This window comes from Triplophysa dalaica, chromosome 21, assembly GCF_015846415.1.
Source record: "Triplophysa dalaica isolate WHDGS20190420 chromosome 21, ASM1584641v1, whole genome shotgun sequence".
NCBI classification, from domain to species: Eukaryota; Metazoa; Chordata; class Actinopteri; order Cypriniformes; family Nemacheilidae; genus Triplophysa; species Triplophysa dalaica.
The window spans coordinates 19387963-19406034 of record NC_079562.1 but is presented as its reverse complement, the minus strand read 5'-3'; the positions used below and the strand labels follow the sequence as shown (position 1 = coordinate 19406034).

The window sequence follows — 18072 nt, the reverse complement described above, 5'->3', positions numbered from 1 at the left end:
ATGAATCAACAAATTAATTAAAACAGCAACAAGGTTCGTTCATTTTAGACCGCAATTTTTTTTTACATATTCAAAGAAGTAAGTGTTTCTAGCCGAGCAGTGACTTGTAATTGATTCCATAGCCATGGAGCACAGTAAGAGAAAGATGATTTTCTGTGTTCTGAATGTACCGTAGGAACTACTAATTTAATTCCAGCTGACGATCTGGTGTAATAGTTTTTTAACACAGACATTAAAGACTACTAATGTAATTTGGAAGCATTCCCTGAAATTCCTTTGCTATTCCTTAATATAAGTGATTTCCTTCTTTGATATCAGGAGGTCAAACCTACAAAGTTGTATAACAAGCAATGATGAGTACATGAACAAACATTTGTTATAAAACGCAACGCAGCGTGGTAAATACAATCAAGTTTTTTTCAGTAAATATAAAGAAGTATAATAATATCACCGTAGTCTAAAATGGTTAAGAACATACTCTGAATGATTTTCTGTCTAGCTCCAAAGGAGAAACTTTTTTGCCGAAAAAGAAAACCCAAGTAATCAATTTGAAAATCTAATGCCAACTTCTCGTCTATCCATATTCCTACATATTTGTAAAATGTGACTCTAATCCAGTTACAAATAATCCTGTTTAGGGATAACATAATAATTGTAATAATTCAATATTCATAACCTTGGTTCATTATGCAATGAGGTGCATCGATGAATTTGTCCAGTGTGAAAAGCTGAAATCATGAAGTGCTAGACAACTGCTCGAAAGACCAGAGACAGCGTGAGAAACTCTGGAGGATGTTCCTGAAGACCTGTTTTACTATTCAGGAAAAAGTCAGAACTCATGCCCTACAACGAAATATTAAACCAACCACTTCCCTGTACCCTATAGACCATGAGCTTGCATTAACGCACACTACTGACTATGCATATTCCGGCTGTTATTTTATGTATGTCAGCATCATTTTCTGTCCTGGAGAGAAACAAGTATAGCCAAAGACCAGATCAACAGGTTCATCAGCAATTACGACACACAATAATCTCAAGACTTTATGAGCAGCAACATTCCTACTAAAATCACGGAAACTACAATTTAGCAATGACTTCCTCTCAAAACAATAAAGATACTCAGAACAGCCTTTATTAGCTTTTACACACACAGGAACTTTTAACACAACGTTTATTCTCAGCATGTTACATTACTGTCTGACAAGAAGCATTTCTAAGAAGCCAGAGTTCATTCAGATGTGGATTTGTCAAAGGCAGACCTATACGGAATACTAGAGTTACTTTAAATTATGCAAAATGGTCTGTATGTGCTTTAACACTGGTCCAGAAGCACTTCCTGTTTCAGTTGTTTAACACATCAATGTTACAGAAAAATACTACCCACAGAATCTTTGGCACTGAAATCATGTTAAACAAACATCTTTCAGACTAATAAACTAGTAAAGAGAAACAGGAAAGACCAATGGTCTATATTCCCGTTTGTTTCCACAAATAAACACCCTCGTCTAAATCCATGTGTTGAAATGAGCTGGCAAGGTCATAACTCTGGGATTGTTTTGGCTTTGTAATTTCACATTACATCTGCTACATTGTTTTTTATCTTACACCATCAACAATCAACTGAAGTACTATATTGCCTGTGATCAAAAAATGGTGGCAAAATTTAGTTTTAAACAAGTTAGTTGCCAGAATCAGAAAGGATTCAAATTTCACCTACAGTAAAGAAGTGTGCTCATTTACATGTGATCATGTGTGTCTCACCTTCCAGGAGTTCCCCATTGCCCTCAGTACTCATGAAAATGAACTGAATGTGTGCCTCCGTCAGAATGATGGCTCTAAAAAAATAAATCACACGAAAAAATTAGTATTGTGTGTGTTTTAACAGAAATATTTTCCCCAAATCACACAGCTCTACTTTACATTATCCTAAAATTATGCACATTTTGCCAGATAAATTATTGTAGAAAGCTATAAATATTTTACATTTGAATTTCCATGCTCTCTATTTTACTGATAGTAATGGTGGAGTTTTATTAGGACAATCAATAGCAGTGATACATAGAGAAAAACTATAATTATAACTATTGCAAATGTTCTTCAAATCATAGTTATTTGTGAATGTGAGTCTGTCATAAAAGTGTCTAAATCCCTGATTTCTCACTGGCTTAAACAAGTATCAACAGTAAGCGTACAATATAAGCTCTTGATGATACAGGAGAAGGTTCTCATAGCCGAACTGTCAATTAAGGTATTACAATGGTTTTACACAAACACACTCCAATGAAGTTGAGAAAACTTCACATTTACACCACACATGGTGCAGCTATTGAGTAAAAGTAATAAGTAATTTGTAAAACATTTTACCTCAGCATATCATATAACTGTTTGACAAGCAACATGTCTGAAAAGCCAGAATTCATTAAGATGTGTATTTGATATAGGCAGACATACACGTGATGCAGATACAAATGTTTTTTGAGCACATAATAGCAATTTTAATCTGTGAAGAGCAGGCAGCTGTACGTTTGATAAATGCAACGGAACAGCACCCACCCACCCACCCACCCACCCACATTCATTCAGTACACAAGCCCATACTGACGCTACCGAGCCACTTATCATCAATTTATCCATGAACTCTCAGGGCTGTTGGCTCACTGGTTTTGCACAAAGCATTGGAGTTACAGGGGGGTAAATGTTTTTAGAACAGGCCACAAAACTGGCAAATGGCTGTTACAATCTATGAAAACAACATCAGGGCCCCTTAAACAGACATGTGACTGGAAAAAAGGACGTGGTGCATCATTTTTTTGTGTCGTAACGTGTAGCTTGCAATAATGTTTGTTACAGCGTTTCCCAATCCTGGCCATTCCATTTTTTAGATGCTCAGTCAAGATTCAAAGTGTTTATTGTAATATGTACAGTGAGGAATCAAGTTTCCCTGTACAAAGAAATTCTTTATTTATTTGACTTTTTCTTCTTAAATAATTTCTTACAGAACAAGTGAAACACACACAAACATAATTAATAAATAAACTACATAAAATTAGATTCACTAAATACAACTGAGACTATGCTGCAGGAGTGAATAAAACTATGCTGCAGGGGTTGGAACATAAACTATGAAATATACACTATGTATATATATGGTGATAATAATAACAGCAGCAGTAGCACTGAAAAATAACAGTGATGATAAAAAAAAGTTTTGAACATTAAAAGTGTGCGATGATAGTGGCATTGGTGCAGTATAGCAGCGGCAGCAGTTACAGTATCTCACAGAACGGAGTACACCCCTCACATTTTTGTAAATATTTTATTATATCTTTTCATGTGACAACACTGAAGAAATGACACTTTGCTAGAATATAAAGTAGCGAGTGTACAGTTTGTTTAACAGTGTAAATTTGCTGTCCCTTCAAAACCACTGGCAATAAAAGTGAATACACTTTTAAGTGAAAATGTCCAAATTGGGCCCAAAGTGTCAATATTTTGTGTGGTCACCATTATTTGACAGCACTGCCTTACCCTCTTGGGCATGGACTTCACCACAGCTTCACAAGACCGCTTTTACCCTTTGGACATAATACGTACTGTGACGCGTGCTAGTCAGACAGGCAGAAATCATAAAAGTTCAGTTTAAAGATAAGGAACGTACAAAGCACAATGTTCTCTCATCATTATAATGTGCACACACACACACACATACATACACACACACACACACACACACACACATACACACATTCACACATACACACATACACACACACACACACACACTATTTGTCGCAATCTGGTTGTTGTCAGAGGAGAAATGAAAACCGATGGATTTTTCTGTAAATATTTCAGCAGCGATTTCTGTGTTTACATGTGTGGAGAGTTTTGCGGTCTGTGCATCAGTAATCATGGTCCGTAAGAAAAGGCTGTGGATTTTCCCCTTCGAAAAAGACACAGTAAAAAAAGACGCTGGCATCATTTGGTTACAAATAGCAGCCGAACGCCATGACTTCAGAGGCTGCGTCTGTTCACGAACACTGCCCAGACAAACAGATAGGCAGCGTAACGGAAGTCTATTTGAATTAGGGCTGGGCGAAATGGCAAAAATGTAAACTTTTTTCTATACTGATCGATAACCATATTTATTTCAATACATAATTCATTAAAAAAAATATTTTAATCTATAATAATCTATGTAAAATAATCTATTTTAAATACAGTTTATTAACAAATCAGTCTAACAAAAGTTAACTTTAAACCAGTTAAAATGAAATTAAACCAAGCCATTGATATTACCTAAGTAGATATGTACTGTTCCAACAAGTAGGATATTAGGCCATAAAATACACGTACCAGTTCATTCAGTCTCATTTTGACTCAATTGACTCATTCAGTACGGAGTTAATTTTGACAGCAAATTTTGATTTAGTTTTAGTCGTAGTCTTTTGACGAAAATGCTTTTTAGTTTTAGTCTGGTTTTAGTCAACCCCATCATTTTAGTTTTAGTCTGGTTTTAGTCGAAATATGAAAAACATTTTAGTCGAATAAATACACATTATACTTAGTCTATTAAAACCTAAATGGTTTAGCTTTCCTGTAGCTTGGTTGTAAGAGCGTGGCATTAACAACGCAAAGGTAATGGGTTCGATAACAAAGGATTTCACATACTTAGAAACAAATGTATAGGACAAAGCAATATAAGTTGCTTTGGATAAAAGCATCTGCCAAATGCTCAAATGTAAATCATTTACTTGGTGTAATTAAATGTTCCATAAAAAGATTCAACTGTTTCGATATAATTTACTTCACCTCAGGACGAATTTAAACAAGGTCATTACCTTTATTTTTCTGAAAAAACTTTTATTTTGACGCGCATGCTAAAAGCTGCACGATGACTGACTGTTTTTGCGTTTATTTCTGCTGTCTGTTAGACTATAAGATGAATCCATATCAAGTCAAAGTGCCAAAAGCTTATCATTGTTTTCAAAATAAATTCTATCGCGATTCGATATAATATTGTTTATCGGCCCAGCCCTAATTTGAATTATAAACATAGAGTGTCTTTGCAATAACTAATCACAAATTTCAAAACTACAATACTTATTTCTTGCTAGAAATGCATTCAAATGCTGTTGAAAGTGAAATTAAACTTATTATGTATAGAAAACAATGCTCCATGGGGCGTTTCGGCCACCATTTGGTCTTTTTTCGAGCTTGGGCCTTATCGACCAACCACATTCATTGCATGTTGTTATGGAAACAATGGTTTATCTGTGAAAAAGGGTGTTTTTTCCAGAAAAGTTGAGCTTATTTAAACCACAACAGACGCTCTGAGCAGCAGAAAAAGATGCCTGTGCTGACGTTTAGAAAGGGCTCAGAAAACACAGTTAATTACATAGGATTGTGACGTAAAACAGACGGTAGCAGCTTCAAAAAAGAAGACAAGTCAGAATAAATTCTATTTGCCTTTCTACCGAGGTAAATAACATGGCTAATCAACTAGCCCAACGTGAACTAGTTTGAACTAAGTGAACATGTTTACAGTCCTGCATTATAACTTGAAAAATAAATGTGTGGAAAGAAAACATGTTTCAAAAAACATTGTTCAGCTGCAGTTTCGATGACTGCTTTTTCACAGAAATTGTTTTAATTGTTGAGCTGCAGCTTGAGGCTCACTTAACTGACTCTATTTTTTTTTATTTATTTAAGAAGAACTCAGATATCTTAATTATTTAACCTGACATGTTTACTGTTCCAGAATGTTCTATATGTTTGTTAAAAATAAAACACATTGTGTTCAGTGGTAAAAACTTTGTTTTTATTAAAAAATAACCCATTATAGATATGTAATAGTAATACCGTGACACTGTGAAACCGTGGTAGTTTTGCACAAGGTTTTCACAGCGTCAGAATCTCATACCGGCCCATGCCTACTTCGAACACGCTGAAGTGTTTCCAGAAAAGTGTGCCTTCTGCATCAGACGTTTAGCCAACAATCCTTGGGCTGAGGCTGAGACTAATGTTGTTTTCCCACTAAATGCGAATGCAGCGTTAAGCACGATTTCGTGTTAGGTCAATGAAAAGACGCGATAGGATATTGAGTGTTTGATGGGCGTGATTCGCGCAAGTTAAAAAATCGGAACTTTGTCGAAAATTCGCGCAGCGTTAACCAATCAGCAGCTTGCTCTAGTAGTGACATGATTATGACGTAGCGAGCGGAGGCAGCTATCCGAAACAAAATGGAGGACAAAGTTATTGTTGCTGTATGTGGATACCTAGCTGTACAATACATCTTTCTTTTATAGAAACAGGAATAAAAAAGGATCTTGCTTGGAAGAAAGTGACTGAGGAGGTTGGACAATCTGGTAAATTGTAAAAAACGCTTTTTACGCAATTTGAGATATATATATAGCAGAAGCACCTCCCAGACGCCAATTTGCATCTGTTGTGAAGTGAATTTCGAATGAAGCGAGTAAACTCAGAACGTTCAAGCGTCCAACCATTTATTTGAGTAAGTCACTTTTGTTGGGAACGCTCTATTATAACTCCCTTATAATTCAATAGAACGTTTGTGCATACCAACATGGCGGCACGGTAGCTTCAGTGTAATGACGTCATGAGCAATCCAGTCATTTATACATTTAATAAAGACAAAGAATTTGCCTCTATGAATTTTTTGTATTTATTCGAGTTACTCAAGGAATCATTTCAGCCCTGCCTAGTAAAGAGAACGCTGTACACTTTTAAAGAAGCTCTTTATGTACCCTTCCATCTAAAACAAGCAGAATAGGCCCTTTTCTCAATGACGTCACTTAACTTCCGCCTTCTCGCAAAGCAGTGTATCATGACATCCATCGTGAAGAAGTACACTGCAAAAAAATACTTTCTTAGTTGTTTTCCAGTAAAAATGTCCACAAATTCTTGAATCAAGAAACATTTTCTTGATGAGCAAAATAACCTAAGAAAATAAATCTTGCTCTTAGCACAAATTCACTGAAATTATATGCTATTTTAATAAAAACAAGCAAAAAAACTGCCAATTATTTTTTCTCAGTCAGTCAATCAATTCAAGATTACTTTTCTTACCGGCCGCTAGAGACTGGCTCCCAAAGAGAGCAGAATCTCATTGATTGTATCTCATATCTCAATTAGGGATGGGCATTTAAAGCAAAAATAATATTCGAAGATCGATGAGAACTATTCGAAAACTATTCGAAATTCGCACCCCTCCCCCACATGGACGCATTTACAGTATTACACACACACAAACGGAGAGAGAGTGAGACCATTTACGCTTCAAATCAGTATGACGGCACACTGCTTTATGTATTATGGAATATGCAATCTTACGTTAAGCAATACATTAAAATAACGTGCTGAAACAAATATATTAACAACCGAATGACGGCACTTATTAACAGTACGTCGATCAGCATCAACCGCTCATAATGCTAAGACATTTCCTTGTAAAATATGAGCATGTCCTTAGCGATCATCTTGCTAGTTAGAGCCGTTATTTGCTCCGCCCGTTTGGGATCCAAATTGGTTGGTCTGACCATAAACTAGCAACTGATTGCTGACCTGTGGATGGACCTGCTGGGTGCTTCACCCTCATATGATTGTGCATCGTAGTTGTTGATCCATGATAAGCCAGCTTTGCATTCCAGAGTTTGCGCTGAACTTTATTCTCATTCATTTTATTAAAGGACCCCACACAGAACTCATTTTTGATATCAATTTACCGTTTCCGTTATGTCACGCGGGTCTACAGTGTGCGTAACTTCGTTACCAATTCTTCTGCGAAAATGTTTTGCTCTACTGTCTCTTGATTGACAGCCTTGAGGTTTTAGGTGCGTTGTTATTGGCAGCGCCACCCTTAGGTTACATGAACGCGTTACACGTGAAAACACGGCGAGTTTTTTAAGATCGCACACACTATTCAAAATTCGATAATTAAATATACTATTCGAATATTCGAAATTCGTGATTCACCCCTAATCTCAATCTCATTGGTACTCCGATGGTAGGAAAAATTATGTTATAATTTTTTGTTCTGTTGAACACAAATGAAGACATTTTGAGAATGTAGTAAATCAAACAGTTATGGGGCACTTTTGACTACCATTGTATTTTTCCTTACTATGGTAGTCAATGGTTGTTGAGATCTGTTTGGTTAAAAGCATTCTTCCAAATACCTTTCTCCGTGTTCATTAGAAAAAAGACATTTTAACACAACTCGAAGGTGAGTCAATGATGACCGAATTCTATTTTTTGGGTGAATTATCCCTTTTGGAAGATGAGAGAAAGGCTGTCAAGAGACTTCATGATCACCACCTCATAACACCTGTCACATGTATAATCTAATCTCTAGAGAACCATGTGTCAGTTGACAGTTTACTCTGATTGCACGTTTTAATAAAATATTATATCTCATTTTTTTAATGCATGCGTCGCATTCTGTATAACATAGTCTAGAAAATACATAATCATGTTAAATGAATCTGTGGGTTTCTTCATGGTACTTTATACAATTCTGTAACCCCTTATAGAATCGCCCCTATTTTTGCGCCTTTCATTGATTGCAAAAACAAGTTATTACTATAATTATAAAACTGTGATGAGAATTTACATTAGTTGATCCGACCCGTTACCCAAAATCCATAAAATGTGATCCATTGCACCACAAACGTTAGTTACTTGTTCAAAATTGATGAGAATCAACAGTCTTCAACATCAGTGCCTTAGACATTTTACTTTAAGTTAGTCTAGTCTTATCATTAACTCCATAACATGATCACGTTATACTTTAAATAGAACATTTTGTGTAAAAGAAAGTGTCTACCTGCCGAAGATCTTCAGTTAAATCTGTGTGAAAGATGAAGCTCTTCAGTTCATAATAACTCCTGCCATGAGGACAGTGAAGGTGACACAGACACACGTCAGAGCAAAACATTTTCAAAATAAAAGCGTTTCAAAATAAAAGTTACTTCCCCTTTCGTCTGTATTTCCTCAGGCGTGTAGCATACGACCAGAAGGGAGAAGCCAATGCAATTCGGTCGCCCTCTGGTGTCTGGCTGCAGTCAGAGTGAGAGTCACGTCAACTCCGTTGATTCAAATAGAACAGTTTTTTCACAGCCATGGCGGTTCATGGAGGCTGGCAATAGAGATTATGGATGTGTCGTCACTTTACCATGCGAACACCACGTTACCACGCCGGAGCGCGCCCTGCTGGGTGGCAAACAGAGGAATCAGGTGTTTCTAATATATATGTCTAATATATACAGTATGTGTGCAATAGTGGAACTGACATCAAAATTCAAAGTCTAACTTAAATCCATGCTTCAATGCATAATTCATTTGTTATACTTTGGTCAGTTAATAATACCACTTTATGTTTTATAATATTTATTTCAATGAATTAAAAGAGCCGTTTCATGTCTATCCTTGAATCACTTAACTAACCAAGTTTCATATTGAAAGTAATTAGTAATAAGTTAAAAAATACTTTTTGGAGAAAGTAATTTGTACAGTAATCTAATTATACTATTGAATATGTAATTAGCAACTATAATTAATTACTTTTTCAATGTGAACTACCCTACACTGCTAGTAACGTATGGATCTGCGACTAAACAGACCAACTGAGGTAAACGTTTAACCCATTTAAGGACGGAAGTCATTTAATGAATACAAAATGACAGAAATAAAGCATTTAAAGCGAAAACATAACTTCCTGGAACTATCTAAAGGCTCCACGAATCACGGTACACGCGAAAATGTTGGCGCATCTCTCAATGGATCTGGCTGGCTGCATTTTATCATAAGCCCCGCCCTCTCCATGTAAACGGGATGGTCACTTTGAAACGGAACGCAGGGTCAGTCATACATCGTCAACCATAAAGGGAAAAGGCTTCAAACTTTCAAGCAACCTCCACTATATGAGCCAACGAGTAATTCTCAGCTGTGGTGCTGTTGGCCTCGCTGAAATTAGAACTTTTTAAGAAAACAATGTTAACGCTAGTTTACAAATTACCTCAGCACTTTTAGAGCAGAATTAAGTGGCTCAAGATTTTAGCGGAAGTAGACCTATGTCTTTACCGCGTGTGCATATTTACACAGTTTTATCCAAAGCGACTTGCAATGCATTATACTATGTCATGTTGCATGTGCCCTTTGATTTGTAGTGCCCTGTGCCTTTTGTGGAGAGAAATCCATAATTGCCAGTACATTAAATACAATAAAAAGAACACAACAAAATCAGATTTTCCTCAACTCTGGACCACTATTCAGTTTAGTTGTAGGACCACACGGTGGCGAGATCGAGTGGCCCTGGGCCTGCGCACCACTGTATGAACTAGTAGAGCAAGCTCCGCCTCTGCATTGACGCACTGAAAACGAGGAACTGCGTTCCCGTTACATAAATATAAAACATCTGCAGTGAATCTGACGCACTTCATCACTCGTCGTAGGTCATATATGCGCGTTCATGTGCTGTGAGCGCCTGTGAGAAGTGACGCGCTCAATGGAAGCATCAGTGCTGTGTGTATGTGACTTAACTTACACTACAGGAAGCGCCGATGTGAACGACACAAGGGGTATGAGTTCTCTTAATATTATCTCTATATATATAACCCTAAACTTTTCAGATGTACAAGCTTGTGCGCAGTATGTATGTAAATGTGTGTATGTTTTATGTGTTTTTTCCCAGATTTTATGATGTACACAAGGATCGTACTGTAACAGCTGAAAGGGTCTATTTTGTGCAAAGCTGTGATTAATACTGAACAAGAAAAACAGCAAAAATCAGGGTCAAGTTAATTTTATCATACAAAATGTGTTGGTTGTTTGTACTGCATGGGCATGTATAGGCTAAACATAACAAGACAGTTGACACAGTCTACCATGACATGTTGATAGATGTTTCTTTAAAGGGATACTTCTCTCAAAAAAGAAAATGTTGTCATCATTAACTCAACCTTAGATTGTTCCAAACCTGTCCTACATACATTTCTTTGTTTTGCTGAACAACAGGAAGACATTTGGTAGATTGTCGGATCTCATCCACCATTTCCTGCCATAGTTGGGAAAATAAATACTATGGGAGACAATGGGGAGTGAGCTATCTTCCTGTGTGTTCACCAAAACAACGAAATGTATACAGGTTTGGAACTATCTAAGGGTGAGTAAATGATGAGAAAATTTTTATTTTTGGGTGAAGCATCACTTTAAGTAAATAATTCTGATGTTGCTATGCTAAGTTTTATTTTGTTTATGAGGACGACAGCAGATGTTGTGGTCATACACATTTGCATGTCTATTTGCATGCAGCCGCAGAATCTGCAAGTATAAAAACGTACATGTGTAGACTGAAAGCCGTGTTTACAATGTTATAACACATCAGGTGTCTGGATAGGATTTTTAGCATTTTAACAAACACCCAAGAGCATTTTTGATATGATAGTATCAGATGATGTTTCCATCATCATCGTGCCTATAACATAGCAGGGTTTTTATCCAGTTAACAAGCTATTTTGGACTGCTGATATTTTTACACATGACCTGATTTGAAAAAGACCTCATGTTGGTTAAGTTTAAGCGAAGTTCATTCAAACTCGTGTCTTTTAATGTGTATGATTGACAGGCCTCAGTTATGGCAGAGTTACTGCGGCTGCTCCTGGATGTGTCTGAAAAGGCAGCTAATGTGGCCCGAGTCTGTCGACAAGAGGCGGCGCTCTTTGAACTCTTGGTACAGGAAAAGAAGGGAGCTGACAAAAACAAGAAATTTCTCAAGGACTTCAAGACGCTCGCTGATGTGATAATACAGGAAATGATTCGGCATGATGTTTGTGCCCAGGTTCCTGTGAAAATACATATTTTCTTATATCAAATGCATTTTTTGTCCTCATACTGATTCATTAGTCACGTTGATAGTTGGCATTCATGTTTTATAGTTTCCAGAGTTAAATGGGTTCATTCATGGAGAGGAATCGAACACATTTGAGAATGGACTCGGTAGGTTACACACATTTACATTTATTTGCCAGACGCTTTTACCCAAAGCGACGTACATAGCATTGTATAATACATTTGTTTCTGACTATGTGCAATCGCCTGGGATCCAACCCATGACCTTGGCATTGCTAGTGTCATGCTCTAACCACTGAGCCACAGGAGAGTTACATTATTTAAGGGATAGTTCACTCAAAAAGGTTGTTGTTATTTACTAATGTCATGTGTCATTCACACAAAGAAATCCAGAAATGTTTTAAATGACACAAGGGTGAGGAAATACGGATTATGCATGTCCACCAAATATTCTCTCTTCTCCAAGTAAAAGAAGGAAGGTGTTTGCAGACTGTGAACCAAACCAGGACAACACGTTTCTTCGCCATGCTGTGACTCAATCATGGGGGATTATTTTTTCCAGGATTTCCTTTGGGATTGGGGGTTATGCAAATTGTTTTAAAATCAGATGTGATGAGGTCATTGGTCAGGATGAGGTTACAACAGGCAGGCGGCTGAATGATGAACAATAAAAGGTTGAAGGAGTGGCAGGAATGTGGTCGCTCAGGGTTGAGAATGAATTCATCTAGGGATGATAGAGATGTACGTGTTGTTTTGTTATCTACAGCACACAAACGAATAGCACCTTTTGTTTAGGAGAAGGTTTCCTCATTGTATTGAAAGCCTTCAGCATGGATACATGTACTGTTGTGACCCTAACAGATTCCTGTTCGACATCCATTGCTTACGGTCAATGTGTGATTGTGTTTGTGTCTGGTTCAGGTGAGAGTGTTACCGTGACAGTATGTGCTAAGGAGGAGGACACGGCGGCTTTGTTGGCTAAAGTTCTGGACGGTGATCTAACCGCTGCGTCTCTCCTGACCAAAGCCATCCATCACAAGCTTCAGCTCAGAGACGAGAAAGCTGAATCTCTGCAGCTGTCACTCAGCTCTGATGAGGTGGCCATCTGGATTGATCCCATTGGTAATATTCAGAACATTTTTAAACTGCACTTCTGTTCAGCATGTAGACATGTGCACAACATTTTGGAAGAACAGGAACATTTCTTGTGCATGGCAATAACAAGTTTGGAAACTTCTATATAATTAAAAAGACGCAGTGCCCTGTGTTGATCTCTGCTATGATCCCTTGAAAAAGAGTAGATGTTGATAAATCATGTCAGTTGCTTTAAAGAATGTTACAAATTTGTAACAATATTTTTTAGTTAAATGTTTTGCGTAATATTATATTGATTTTAGCTGCTACTAGAGAACTCCGCTGTGTTTAACAAATTTACATGTTGAAATCCACTTTGCATAAATATACCACAGTCCTGCACACATTAATGCAGCATACTGTGACTTGATTGAAATGAATGAATCAGACGTTAAACACAGGGCACACCGAGGTTTTTAATGATTTGGAAGTTCTAAAACTTCCTGTTCTTCCGAAATGTTGTGCACAGGTGTACATGCTGAATGAGAACAGAAGTTCAGTTTGGATTATGAACCCTGTTCAAATATCTCGGCCAATTTTTTTTCTGGGCAAGACGGTACGAGTCAGTACATTGAAGGGAAGGAGGAAGAGGAGCCGGATGAAGGCTTTTGTCCATCTGGGCTCCCGTGTGCACTGGTTCTGATTGGGGTTTACCTACGCGCCACTGGCCAACCAGTGATGGGTGTCATAAACCAGCCATTCAAATGTAAAGACTTCATGGGTCAAGGGTAAGATAAAGTTGTTGGCATGGCATGATCTATAACTGAAACTGATTAACAAATATATTTTATTTGTCCATTTTTTAATGCATTCAAGAGAAACCTGGTTGATTGCTTACTGAGTGAGGCGTGCACACACACAGGTGTTGAGAGGAATGCATGTAAATGCCGATGGAATATACAGTTTGAGCCAGTCACGAGACAAAGTCATTGTTTGCCATTTACTGTCATCTTTTATGATGTAAGAGTATATTGCTCTCAGCTGTGTTTAACACATTTACATGCTGAAATCCACTTTGCATGAATATACCACAAAAGTTAAACACAGTCAGCAGCATGCAGGTATTTCAGCAGTAATTTCCCTGATATACCACTTTCTTCTTAAAAAACGCCTATATTTGCTAGCCCAAAATCTCCTTTTTACATACTCCATTATATGACTGGAAGTAACCCTGCCCACAACGCCGTCCCAAAAGTTGACTAGAGCCATCTGGCCACATACACATTTAAATTAGAATAAGAATAAGGATGAAATTATAGACAAAAATTTGGAATTTATAGATTTCCAAAAAATACATTTAAATGAAGAGATCAGTGAATTATGCAGGATGAGGCTTATCTGCCCTGGCTCAGCATCACCAGATACAAATATAATGCAGAGTGAGGAGAGCAGGCTATATTTATTACTCATAAAATACTGTTTAAATTAAAAATAGTTGTTACAGAGTAATATAAATGTGCTATTGCGAAAAGCTTCTAAATATACAGGTTGGGTTGGGTTAGTTACTCAGAAAAGTAATTAACAACTAGTTACTTATTACATATTCAAAAGTGTTATAGATTACTGTACAAATGACTCTTTCCAAAAAGTATTTAATTACTTATTAATAATTACATCAAAGCACGCATTTTAAAATTGGACTAAAAATTTTGATGTCATTTCCACAACAGAATATTTGACATAGTATAAAGTTAAATTACATCAGAAGTAACATCCCTTACTTTACTTTTTCAAGGGAAAAGTATTTAAATTACAGTTACTAATTACTTCGTAACTAGTTAAACCCAACACTGAATAGGAGGCTCTTCCAGCGTTATGGATATGATATTTTCAGTCTAAACGTGAAATATAAACTCTCAGAGAATGTATTTATTACCAGTATATTGACATATGTGTGATATTAGAGTCCAGACACCAGACAAATATTATTCAATACAATTTTCGTTTTTAAAAGAGGGGACAATGTATGCGTTATGTTGTTTTAGAGAGACAACATACTTTCTGTGACTTGAAATGTGCAGGCCAGAATCAATATTGTCCAATCAATGGAGAAGTGATGCCTCTTCACTGAACATTTAAGAGGTATATGGACCGTTACGGAAGTGACAGTTAACTTACCTGACTATGTAAAACTGTGGTTTAAAAACAAAAAACGCATTTTAAAAACCTCAAAAGAGACTTCAAATGGGTATTTTAACCATCAAAGATAAACATCTGACCTCTCAGTATGGTGAAAACCTTTGGTCATTCCTAATTCCAGACAGCAAACTCATTTCACGAGAACAATCAATAAATCATAAATAATAATTGGGCTTTGTGTCGTGGTCAACAAAAATGCCACTTAGCTGTTGTAAATTCACTCTAAACCAAGGCTTTATGGGGCTTATTGCTTTATAAAACAGTTATTCCATATATGTAGCAAATTAAACGCAGCAAAGAATATAGATTGATATTAATAATGAAAAACAACATCGCTACACAGACATAACAACAGTGGCACGGGGATGCAATATGTAATGCGGTCAGCTGTATGTTTTGCAAAATGTACAACATCTTAGAACACGGCATAACCAATCTGAATCAAGGCACAGAACTATCAGTTTTTTAAATATGATTGTAGAACTGCACCAAATTACCCAACCAAAAAAACTACCCAACACAGAGGAAAATGACCCAACCAGCTCAACCCAACGGTTGGGTAGAAAAAAAGGACCTTACCGGCCCACTTCAAGCACTGCTGTATCACCAAGTAAAACTGCTTCACAGGATTTACATTTGTGCTAAGAGAAAAAAGTTTGCGCTGCTGTGAAAAATGAGAGGGAACATTGTTCCACATGGCACCTTGAAGCGCTCTTACAACACATCCACAATTACAATAACGAATCTGAAGGTTTTTGCACATACAGAAATTTTTGTATGCGTTTTTTCGAATTTGGCACTCGTTTGTACGCCGTCTCTGAATCGTCAAAACACCTTTCCTTGCTACGGATGTGAACAATGTAGAGAATCGAACCCAGTCCGAGTTTTTAATGACGGATGAAAATATCAGAGGCATTTTGGTTAACACAACGTGAGGTCGTATTCATTTTCTTTAACATGCGAAAATTTCCGATTCTATGTGCAATAGGCTTCAGTGTAAAAAGACGCAAAATGTGAACAGGCCCAAATGTGGTAGTATTATTTGGTGATATTTTTGTGTGCTCAGTATTCCGGAGAAAGATGGGATGACCAAACAATTGTTTAAAGAAATTCTGCTTTTATTTAAAAATATGACTTGAAAAATGGCTATAAAATTTACCTAATAAACTCGGACAGTCTAAAATATATAAAGTGCTAAATCAGTTTAAATGCATCTTCCACTCAATAGGCGTCATAGCAAATGAGCTACTGTAACAATGTAGTGTACGAGTTGGTGATTTAAGGAGTCTTTAATTTGTGTTGATTCTAGATGGAGAGGACAGCACTTCTGGGGTGTTTCCTACGGCGATGTGAATGTTTGCTCATTCACACAGCGCAGGCCGTTGTGTCTTCAGAAAAGAGATCATCTGTCCGTGATGTTGAGCTCCAGTGAAAAGCCAGAGGTGAAAGATGTGCTCACAACGCTCTCCAACGTCAAACTGATGTATGCGTCTGGTGCAGGCTACAAGATCCTGTGTGTCATCCAGGGTTTAGTAGATGTGTACTTGCTGTCAGAGGGTAGCACTTTCAAGTGGGACTCTTGTGCGCCTCATGCATTGCTACGAGCTCTGGGCGGGGGGATATCAGACCTGAACGAGTGCCTTCGCTCTAGCTTGAATGGAAGCGATGGGCGCCGACCTGAACTGACCTATCACGAGCCCAACAACAAAAGTCAGGGTGTGGATAAGTGGGCAAATCGAGGAGGAATAATCGCATATCTGGACTCGAGCTTGTGCGATAAAACCGTAGCAGCACTGGCTGGAAAAATCTGATGAAATATTGCGAGGCAAGCATTTGATTGATAATCGTGTGTCCTTTAGATAGATTTATTTCATTTTTAAGATAGCTTGGGATTTTTTATTTTAAACTGTAAATTTTGGGCAGAAATAAAACAGCAAAAACATTTTTTTAGCAGGCCCACTGATAAAAAGAAAAAAGCTAGAACCTGACAGGTTATCATGTGGTCGCTTTCGTAGTAGATGAACATCAATAGGAAACTGAAGGTCGTGAAATTTTATGGTGCTGGTTTACTTTGTTTCTTTTCACGTTAGCATAGTCTTCTACTGACAATGATCTTGGTATGCGGGTTTATCAACATTTGAGTGTTTTAAACTTATTCCTCAATATGTTGTATTTACAGACATAAAACTACTTTGTTGTGGAGTTCTAAGTAAAGGTGATGTAAGTTCACAATATGGAAAAATTTGTTTTAACTTGTGTGGTAACAGCAGAGCTTACCTGTTGAAATACTGTCAAAGGTGGTAAACCTGTAAATCCTGTTAAACAATAAAATGGGAAACAAGGTGTTGACAGTTGAGTCACCTTTAGTTTGCCTAGCAATTCTGGGATGCTGTAAAGAAAGAAAGGAAAGCTTTGATGCACCATGTCATGTGTTTGAGAGACATATGCTTAAAATGGATCATGTTATTTTGGAAACTTCTGGTAGAAATAAGGTCACCTGGTTTAAAGGGATAGTTCAGTCAGAAAATGAAAATTCTGTCATCATTAAATCACCCTCTTGACATTTCAAACCTGAATGACTTTCTTTTTTTGCCGAATACAAAGAAAAATATATTTTGAAGAACGTTGGTAACCCAAAAACTTTGGTCCCCATTGACTTGCATCGATATTGTGTCCCTATAATAGAAGTCAATGGTGACCAATTGTTTTTAGACACATACATTTTTCAAACATCTTTTGTTTTGAAGAAAACAGAAACTCGTACAGCTTTAAAATGAGGAAATAAGGATAGAATTTTCATTTTAGGGCAAACTATCAATTAACTTGTTCATTGAGTTATACACCTTACTGAAGTAAATAAAAAAGTATGATAGTTGAAATATTCTGCATTTAAATTAGATATATTATATTATTAATTATAATATTGGGTTC

General features: G+C 37.0%; 2 protein-coding genes across 3 annotated transcripts in view; one reads left to right on the top strand and one right to left on the bottom strand.

Annotated features, from left to right (window-relative positions):
* Positions 1–9213, bottom strand: part of slc11a2 (solute carrier family 11 member 2) — a 49069-nt gene extending 39856 nt beyond the window's left edge. The window contains exons 1-2 of the mRNA XM_056734590.1: positions 8846–9213; positions 1765–1838 (exon numbers count right to left, since the gene is read on the bottom strand). Of these exons, the coding sequence (XP_056590568.1) occupies positions 1765–1798 (34 nt within the window). The 5' untranslated portion in view covers positions 1799–1838; positions 8846–9213. The remainder of the gene's footprint in view (positions 1–1764; positions 1839–8845) is intronic.
* Positions 9214–10344: 1131 nt separating this feature from the next.
* On the top strand, positions 10345–17492 carry inpp1 (inositol polyphosphate-1-phosphatase). 2 transcript variants are annotated; one of them, XM_056734591.1, is made up of 7 exons: positions 10346–10598; positions 10712–10811; positions 11645–11857; positions 11955–12015; positions 12790–12990; positions 13556–13730; positions 16451–17492. In XM_056734591.1, exons 3-7 carry the CDS (start codon positions 11654–11656, stop codon positions 16950–16952), a joined length of 1143 nt encoding a protein of 380 aa, XP_056590569.1. In that variant the 5' UTR covers positions 10346–10598; positions 10712–10811; positions 11645–11653; the 3' UTR covers positions 16953–17492. The 2 variants fall into 2 exon arrangements, with proteins under 2 accessions (XP_056590570.1, XP_056590569.1); XM_056734592.1 differs by lacking the exon at positions 10712–10811 and having other exon boundaries at positions 10345–10598.
* Positions 17493–18072: the final 580 nt, after the last annotated feature.